This window comes from Oncorhynchus gorbuscha, linkage group LG21, assembly GCF_021184085.1.
Source record: "Oncorhynchus gorbuscha isolate QuinsamMale2020 ecotype Even-year linkage group LG21, OgorEven_v1.0, whole genome shotgun sequence".
NCBI classification, from domain to species: domain Eukaryota; kingdom Metazoa; phylum Chordata; class Actinopteri; order Salmoniformes; family Salmonidae; genus Oncorhynchus; species Oncorhynchus gorbuscha.
In genome coordinates, this window is record NC_060193.1 from 60,481,967 (window position 1) to 60,492,104 (window position 10,138).

Below are 10,138 nucleotides of genomic sequence, written 5' to 3' on the forward strand. Positions count from 1 at the left end.
TCTCTGCTGCCTGTCAACATTACCTCCAACCCAGAGACAATACCCTCTGCTGCCTGTCAACATTACCTCCAACCCAGAGACAAAGGAATGTGTTGCTGCCTGTCAACATTACCTCCAACCCAGAGACAAAGGAATGTTTTGCTGCACTGCATCAGCACATCTTCCACCAACTTGTTTTAGCTGTTACATTAAAGTGTTTTAATGACTGATCCTGAGCTCAATCACATTACCATAGTTAAATAATATGACCATATTTACATTGCTGGTACTGGTAAAACATGTTCAAATCGTGGCTGTGATATAATGGAAAACTGATCTTCTCATTGGTCCACACTAAAAGGCTGTTTATGTTTACACCGGCGTGTTTACCTGTGACGTTTCCCTCTCGTTGTCACAGCAGCTTCCGTCTTGGTGACCGGTGGCATTGTGTTCCGGCACCAGGCTCCCAGCCTGTTTGGGTTTGTCCTTCACACCGTTCCGTCTGCTGTCTGCTCCTAATGTTGTGGTGTCGGTCCAGTCTGCTGCCTGCAGCTCCACTCCAGCCTCACAAACCTTCATGCTCTCAGTCCTACTGATGTCCTTCACAGTAGCAGGATCAGACATCCTCATCAGACGCACAGCTTACAGAGAGTCTCTATACCACACTGCTGTTACTGGGGTCCTGGAGATGGAGAAAGAGACAGACGACAGAGAGACACTGGGATTTTACTCATCAAAATGCTAATCATTTCCATTAGAGCTACATCAAAAGACATCTTACACCTACAGTCAGAGAAAATATGGGCATTGAAATACCATGCATTTACAGAGAGAAAACATGGGCATTGAAATACCATGCATTTACAGAGAGAAAACATGGGCATTGAAATACCATGCATTTACAGAGAGAAAACATGGGCAGTGAAATATCATGCATTTACAGAGAACAGACAGAAAACACGGGCTAAAGAGACATATTGTAAACGTCTCTATTAGTTAGAACATCTGAAATCTAATGACTACTGTAATGGGGCTAATGCAGGGACAGTCACAGGGCAGTGGTTTTTGGTAATAATGTGGCCTAATTATGCAGCAAGTGTCTCTTGCAGTAGCAGTAGCATAGAGAAGAGGGATGGGGAGGGTTAGGGAAGGAGACATCATAGAGAGGAGAAGAGGGAAGGAGACATCATAGAGAGAAGAGGGTTAGGGAAGGAGACATCTGGTTTATGAGAGCTGTGATTAATGATTTTAATTAAGAGGTTGAGAGGCCCCATCTGATTCAGTCCCTGACATTAACACTGTGGCTCTGTGCCTCTGTCTCAATTGAACTTTCCTTGATTCCTTCTCAAACCCCATGACGGAGAAGGTCAGAGGGGAGTGACCAACTCATTTTGAGGATAGAAGAATCCCAGAAAGACACATTGAGAAAGAGCCTGTGAGACAGCCAGTACTATTGGAGGACAGAGCTTGTGGCTATAGAAAAATACCACTGACACCGTGGATCCCAGAATGTTCAGAGTGCCTCCGTGACTCTACGGCCCTCTCTATAGGCAGTTATCAATACAACGCCCCAATGCAGTGTACAACGTTCCATTTGACTGCTGATGGGCAAGGAGACCACCAGCTCCTCTAAACCATTGACAACTATGTGCCTTTAAGGGCTTGTTAAATAAATCTAACGATTTGGTTTGAATATCATCACCTCTTGAAGAGCAGTCAGGACTACACATCTCCCAAAATTCCACATTTAGCTTCAGAGTTACACAGCAAGGAACTGCATGCTTTTCATTATCCGTAAGTTTAGCAATTGATCATGTAATTTCAGATAGGTGAAGGTAGCATTTTACCAGAGAACAGTAGGCTGGCTACCCAGAGAAAAGTACTGGAGAGCAGTAGGCTGGCTACCCAGAGAAAAGTACTGGAGAGCAGTAGGCTGGCTACCCAGAGAAAAGTACTGGAGAACAGTAGGCTGGCTACCCAGAGAAAAGTACTGGAGAACAGTAGGCTGGCTACCCAGAGAAAAGTACTGGAGAGCAGTAGGCTGGCTACCCAGAGAAAAGTACTGGAGAGCAGTAGGCTGGCTACCCAGAGAAAAGTACTGGAGAGCAGTAGGCTGGCTACCCAGAGAAAAGTACTGGAGAACAGTAGGCTGGCTACCCAGAGAAAAGTACTGGAGAGCAGTAGGCTGGCTACCCACAGAAAAGTACTGGAGAGCAGTAGGCTGGCTACCCAGAGAAAAGTACTGGAGAGCAGTAGGCTGGCTACCCAGAGAAAAGTACTGGAGAACAGTAGGCTGGCTACCCAGAGAAAAGTACTGGAGAACAGTAGGCTGGCTACCCAGAGAAAAGTACTGGAGAACAGTAGGCTGGCTACCCAGAGAAAAGTACTGGAGAACAGTAGGCTGGCTACCCAGAGAAAAGTACTGGAGAGCAGTAGGCTGGCTACCCAGAGAAAAGTACTGGAGAGCAGTAGGCTGGCTACCCAGAGAAAAGTACTGGAGAGCAGTAGGCTGGCTACCCAGAGAAAAGTACTGGAGAACAGTAGGCTGGCTACCCAGAGAAAAGTACTGGAGAGCAGTAGGCTGGCTACCCAGAGAAAAGTACTGGAGAACAGTAGGCTGGCTACCCAGAGAAAAGTACTGGAGAACAGTAGGCTGGCTACCCAGAGAAAAGTACTGGAGAGCAGTAGGCTGGCTACCCAGAGAAAAGTACTGGAGAGCAGTAGGCTGGCTACCCAGAGAAAAGTACTGGAGAACAGTAGGCTGGCTACCCAGAGAAAAGTACTGGAGAACAGTAGGCTGGCTACCCAGAGAAAAGTACTGGAGAACAGTAGGCTGGCTACCCAGAGAAAAGTACTGGAGAGCAGTAGGCTGGCTACCCAGAGAAAAGTACTGGAGAGCAGTAGGCTGGCTACCCAGAGAAAAGTACTGGAGAGCAGTAGGCTGGCTACCCAGAGAAAAGTACTGGAGAACAGTAGGCTGATCTGCTGATAGATGAGAATTCACAAAGGGCAATTCTGAGTGAAGAAGTGCAACTGAAGAACGAAATTAGTCTGATGCCGAGCAGACATTACACAACACAGAAAGTTTTATCTTTCTGCATTAGGGCGACACCGAAGATTAACTTGCTCGTTATCTAAGTACGTGACTGAATGAATAACGTCACGGTGCATCATATTGCGTGAGCTTTCTGCTGTGTTTGAGGTGTCAAAGCCCGTTGAATGAGTTATCTGTACAGCTGCCGCTGCAGCTTGATTTCCTCTCCGTTCCGGGCCGTCTGCATCTCCCCAGAACAGCGCGAGCCCGTTGCCTTAGCGACGCCAAACAGACCGTGTCCTTCAGACAAACATGGCGTCAAAACTTTGTGCAAATGAATAATGTCTCTCGCTCATATTCGTTTGTAAAATGTCTAAACTCATATCATTTCGGTAGCTCCTACCTATAACTTTATGAGCTGCATTGCCTGCCTTCGCAATTTGTTTATTTTCGTTTGCACTCGTTAGCATATTTTGCTGTTACTTGTGCTAATTTTGTTGTCATTCTGCAAATAGACGCCCAATGGGCTTCTTGGCATTTTTGTGTACTAAGCCAGTAGTACCCTAAATCCCGGAGTTAGAGAAGGACGGTATGAGGATGACAATCTGGAAACCGCCCAACCCTAGTATAGATATTCCAATACAGCCATCTAGATAATCCCCTGAATGGTAACTTGTTAACTCGCCATATTGACGTGGTCCCTCAGTCAATGTCGTCTATCAGCAGCAATCCTGATTAAACCCTTATTAACACTGTTGAAAGGGGATAATGTTAGCCAACTTCACTAGAGAGGCCTGGGTTGGTGGGAGAAAAAATACATTAGGTCTACCGGTAGCTAGCAAAGTAAACATTATCATCAGGTAGCTAGCAAAGTAAACATTATCATCAGGTAGCTAGCAAAGTAAACATTATCATCAGGTAGCCAGCAAAGTAAACATTATCATCAGGTAGCCAGCAAAGTAAACGTTATCATCAGGTAGCCAGCAAAGTAAACATTATCATCAGGTAGCCAGCAAAGTAAACATTATCATCAGGTGGCCAGCAAAGTAAACATTATCATCAGGTGGCCAGCAAAGTAAACATTATCGTCAGGTAGCCAGCAAAGTAAACATTATCATCAGGTGGCCAGCAAAGTAAACATTATCGTCAGGTGGCCAGCAAAGTAAACATTATCATCAGGTAGCCAGCAAAGTAAACATTATCATCAGGTGGCCAGCAAAGTAAACATTATCGTCAGGTGGCCAGCAAAGTAAACATTATCGTCAGGTGGCCAGCAAAGTAAACATTATCATCAGGTGGCCAGCAAAGTAAACGTTATCATCAGGTAGCTAGCAAAGTAAACGTTATCATCAGGTAGCCAGCAAAGTAAACATTATCATCAGGTAGCCAGCAAAGTAAACATTATCATCGGGTAGCCAGCAAAGTAAACATTATCATCAGGTAGCCAGCAAAGTAAACATTATCATCAGGTAGCCAGCAAAGTAAACATTATCATCAGGTAGCCAGCAAAGTAAACATTATCATCAGGTGGCCAGCAAAGTAAACATTATCGTCAGGTGGCCAGCAAAGTAAACATTATCATCAGGTGGCCAGCAAAGTAAACATTATCATCAGGTGGCTAGCAAAGTAAACATTATCATCAGGTAGCCAGCAAAGTAAACATTATCATCAGGTGGCCAGCAAAGTAAACATTATCATCAGGTGGCTAGCAAAGTAAACGCTATCATCAGGTAGCTAGCAAAGTAAACGCTATCATCAGGTAGCTAGCAAAGTAAACGCTATCATCAGGTAGCTAGCAAAGTAAACATTATCATCAGGTAGCCAGCAAAGTAAACATTATCATCAGGTAGCCAGCAAAGTAAACATTATCATCAGGTAGCTAGCAAAGTAAACACTATCATCAGGTAGCTAGCAAAGTAAACGCTATCATCAGGTAGCTAGCAAAGTAAACGCTATCATCAGGTAGCTAGCAAAGTAAACGCTATCATCAGGTAGCTAGCAAAGTAAACACTATCATCAGGTAGCTAGCAAAGTAAACATTATCATCAGGTAGCCAGCAAAGTAAACATTATCATCAGGTAGCCAGCAAAGTAAACATTATCATCAGGTAGCCAGCAAAGTAAACATTATCATCAGGTAGCTAGCAAAGTAAACGCTATCATCAGGTAGCTAGCAAAGTAAACGCTATCATCAGGTAGCTAGCAAAGTAAACGCTATCATCAGGTAGCTAGCAAAGTAAACGCTATCATCAGGTAGCTAGCAAAGTAAATATCAGATAACAGTACATCGGCGAATTGGTCCTCCTGCTGCTTGACAGGCAGAACCCACAAAGGATGGGAAATGAACCTAAAACCACCCATACTAGACAAGTATATTAAACTTATTTTAGATCACTCAAATCCAATTAATGGTGGCCAATATTGAGCGATATTGTGAGTTAAATGACCAGTTGATGTTTACTGATGAAAAGCATGCCGTTCCTTGCTGTAGAACTCTGATAGAGATAAACATGGAATAATGGGATGTGCTGTTCTGACTCTGCTCTTTAAGAGGTGCTGATATTACAACCATATAGTTCATATATTTAACAATCCCTTGAAAACGGCAACTTACCTGTCCACAATTGTAATCAGTAACATAGGTTTTGTAGTACAGACAACCAAATAGTTCATATATTTAACAATCGTAATCAGTAACATAGGTTTTGTAGTACAGACAACCAAATAGTTCATATATTTAACAATCCCTTGAAAACGGCAACTTACCTGTCCACAATTGTAATCAGTAACGTAGGTTTTGGACAAACTCCGTAACGTCATCTGATAATTTGCTGTTATTTTTGGATTACTTCTCCTTCATTTGTTTCATTTGTCCATTGTTGACTAAATGTTTTGTATATAAGCATTACAATTTTCAAGATACCGAAGTTCCAAAATACAGAAATATAGCAGGAATGATGTAAATCGCGTCACACCGACTTTTAGAAAAGGATCCATCAAACACATCTGGTGTGTCATCATAGTGGTCTCTGATTGGTGGTCATTATCTGTTGTCATCATAGTGGTCTCTGATTGGTGGTCATTATCTGTTGTGTCATCATAGTGGTCTCTGATTGGTGGTCATTATCTGTTGTGTCATCATAGTGGTCTCTGATTGGTGGTCATTATCTGGTGTGTCATCATAGTGGTCTCTGATTGGTGGTCATTATCTGGTGTGTCATCATAGTGGTCTCTGATTGGTGGTCATTATCTGTTGTGTCATCATTAGTGGTCTCTGATTGGTGGTCATTATCTGTTGTGTCATCATAGTGGTCTCTGATTGGTGGTCATTATCTGTTGTGTCATCATCGTGGTCTCTGACTGGTGATCAGACGCTCTCAGGTGAAACAAATTGAAACACCTTTTTTCAATGGTGAATTGAATGTCACTGAGAAACCGAAAGGTGTCAAAATGCATTTCTTTCTCTCACAAACATCCTTTCTGAATTTTAAAGTAATCTAGTTTTTCAAAAGTATGTAATCTGATTACAATATTTTAGCTGGTATTGTAATTGATTAATTTAAAAAAAATCAGATTACATGTACTCAGTTACTCCCCAAAACCTGCTCCTCTCACACCCATCTTTAAACTCGCACTTCAATAACAAAATGTGTTGTTCTTTTGTTCTGCAGTGCTATTTTAGTTATTTTACTGAATACTGAGTGGAAACTGTCTGAGAGGCAGATTAAAAATGTTCATCTTGAAGATATAACTAAAAACACCAGGCTGGTCCGCTGATCCTCAACACGGGGGCCCCACAAGGGTGCGTTCTGAGCCCTCTCCTGTACTCCCTGTTCACCCACGACTGCGTGGCCACGCACGCCTCCAACTCAATCATCAAGTTTGCGGACGACACAACAGTGGTAGACTTGATTACCAACAACGACGAGACGGCCTACAGGGAGGAGGTGAGGGTCCTCGGAGTGTGGTGTCAGGAAAATAACCTCACACTCAACGTCAACAAAACTAAGGAGATGATTGTGGACCACATCAATGGAACAGTAGTGGAGAGGGTAGTACAGACAAACTGAATTGGTCCACCCACACAGACAGCATCGTGAAGAAGGCGCAGCAGCGCCTCTTCAACCTCAGGAGGCTGAAGAAATTCGACTGAAAAACAGCTTCTATCTCAAGGCCATCAGACTGTTAAACAGCCACCACTAACATTGCGTGGCTGCTGCCAACACACTGACTCAACTCCAGCCACTTTAATAATGGAAATTGATGGAAAATATATCACTAGCCACTTTAAACAATGCTACTTAATATAATGTTTACATACGTATACATATGAGATAAATAATGTAAGGTATATACTGTACTCTATATCATCTACTGCATCTTTATGTAACACATGTATCACTAGCCACTTTAAACTATGCCACTTTATGTTTATATACCCTACATTACTCATCTCATATGTATATACTGTACTCTATACCATCTACTGCATCTTGCCTATGCCGTTCTGTACCATCACTCATTCATATATATTTATGTACATATTCTTTATCCCTTTACACTTGTGTGTATAAGGTAGTAGTTTTGGAATTGTTAGCTAGATTACTCGTTGGTTATTACTGCATTGTCAGAACTAGAAGCACAAGCATTTCGCTACACTCGCATTAACATCTGCTAACCATGTGTATGTGACAAATAAAATTTGATTTGGTCTACATCTATTAAGTTATTCCAGAACACAAATGGAATCTTTTCTACTCAAGTGCAGCATTGCTGATTTGTAATATCTGTCAGTCTCTCGACTGGAGTGATGTCAACGCTGTTTTTAATTCCCCCCCGGCCCCCCAATGTACTTTGTGGCCAATGCACCTTACGGGTAGCTACTTACTGGGAGCTGCTGGGCCTGTGGTGGGGGACGTCCTGCAGGGGGTGAGGAGACTGAGGGCAGCAGTCCTGCACCACTGCTGGTTTGTCACTGTAACGTCTCGTGCTGCTGAGCCTGTCTCTAACTCTGAGGGAGAGTCCCATGTCCTTAGCACCAGCTCAGAGTCTCTGGTGTCCAGATCTGAACGGCCTCGGTGGCACTGCCCTCCAAGCTGCTCATGGCCATCACAGACCTGTCACAGGGAGAGAAGAAAGAGGTCAGGGGTCAGGACCCTTAGAGAACACTGATGGAATGGGGTTATAGGTCGCTGACAGTGACAGGGCTGACATGGACAGACAGAGTCCAGGGGATATCACATGTGTGAGTGGGAGAGAGAAATGGGGGAGAGAGAGAGAGAGACAGGGAAAGAGACAGAAAGCGATATTGTGGCTGTGCATGCCTATGTATAAAACCCTTCATCCATCAGAGCCATTGGGTGCATGGAGGGTCGTGTTAAACCCACTCTGTCGTGCCAGTTATGTAAAACAGAGCAGCGTTACATATTCAGGAATAACAGCCGTGAAAAAACAGAAGATAACACTATCAAAACGCTATGATATTTAGAATACCAATGTTGGAGTGGACACTGACAGACATGTCATTTCCCACATGGACGCTTCACATGGAAGGTAACAGACGGGCTGTAACAGATACCCCATCTTCAGTCAGAGGGGCTGTAACAGATTCCCATCTTCAGTCAGAGGGGCTGTAACAGATTCTCCATCTTCAGTCAGATTCTCCATCTTCAGTCAGAAGGGCTGTAACAGATTCCCCATCTTCAGTCAGAGGGGCTGTAACAGATTCTCCATCTTCAGTCAGATTCTCCATCTTCAGTCAGAGGGGCTGTAACAGATTCTCCATCTTCAGTCAGAAGGGCTGTGACAGATTCCCCATCTTCAGTCAGAAGGGCTGTAACAGATACCCCATCTTCAGTCAGATTCTCCATCTTCAGTCAGAAGGGCTGTGACAGATTCTCCATCTTCAGTCAGAAGGGCTGTAACAGATTCTCCATCTTCAGTCAGAAGGGCTGTGACAGATTCTCCATCTTCAGTCAGAAGGGCTGTGACAGATTCTCCATCTTCAGTCAGAAGGGCTGTAACAGATTCTCCATCTTCAGTCAGAAGGGCTCTACATCTTCCCCCATGTTCTTCTACTCCAACCTTCCTCCTGGACCCAGAGCCCAGTGCCATCTACCGGGCAGAGCGCCCGCCACAGTAAGCTCTCTCTGGCACACCTACTCCTGGTCCCAGAGCCCATTACCAACTACGCAGTCCCGCCTCCTGATCCCACACAGTCCCGCCTCCTGATCCCACACAGTCCCGCCTCCTGATCCCACACAGTCCCGCCTCCTGATCCCACACAGTCCCGCCTCCTGATCCCACACAGTCCCGCCTCCTGATCCCACACAGTCCCGCCTCCTGATCCCACACAGTCCCGCCTCCTGATCCCACCACACACAGTCCCGCCGGGCCAGTGGGAAGCAGACTCATGCATGCTGCCAGATAAAAGGTCAAGTGGTGGATTCCTGCTCACTTTATAATCCCTTTTCACCTCACCACAGCCTACCCTCACCACAGCCTACCCTCACCATACCCTACCCATACCCTACTATACCCTCACCCTACTATACCCTACCCTCACCATACCCTAACCTACCCTAACCATACTATACCCTACCCTCACCATACCCTACCCTCACCATACTATACACTACCCTCACCACAGCCTACCCTACCCTCACCACAGCCTACCCTACCCTCACCACAGCCTACCCTCACCATACCCTACCCTCACCATACCCTACCCTCACCATACCCTCACCATACCCTAACCTACCCTCACCATACTATACCCTACCCTCACCATACTATACCCTACCCTCACCATACTATACCCTACCCTCACCATACTATACCCTACCCTCACCATACTATACCCTACCCTCACCATACTATACCCTACCCTCACCATACTATACCCTACCCTCACCATACTATACCCTACCCTCACCATACCCTGCTGTGTATGCAGATCCTGGTTTGACAGTAAACTATAGGCACTACTAGACCAAAGGTAACCTCCAGTCTGGCAGTCAGCAGCAACACAAAGAGAGGTGTGGAACTCACATGACTACAGACTACAGGCAGCCCTACTAGCTGGTGACACCAGTAGAACTCAACCAACCAGACAGACAGCAAGAGA

The 10,138-nt window shown here is 44.8% G+C and overlaps 1 protein-coding gene across 1 annotated transcript in view; it reads right to left on the minus strand.

Annotated features, from left to right (window-relative positions):
• Window positions 1-7,926, minus strand: part of LOC124008064 (R3H domain-containing protein 1-like) — a 48,100-nt gene extending 40,174 nt beyond the window's left edge. The window contains exons 1-2 of the mRNA XM_046318967.1: window positions 7,901-7,926; window positions 370-661 (exon numbers count right to left, since the gene is read on the minus strand). Coding sequence (XP_046174923.1) covers window positions 370-609 — 240 coding nt within the window. The 5' untranslated portion in view covers window positions 610-661; window positions 7,901-7,926. The remainder of the gene's footprint in view (window positions 1-369; window positions 662-7,900) is intronic.
• Window positions 7,927-10,138: the final 2,212 nt, after the last annotated feature.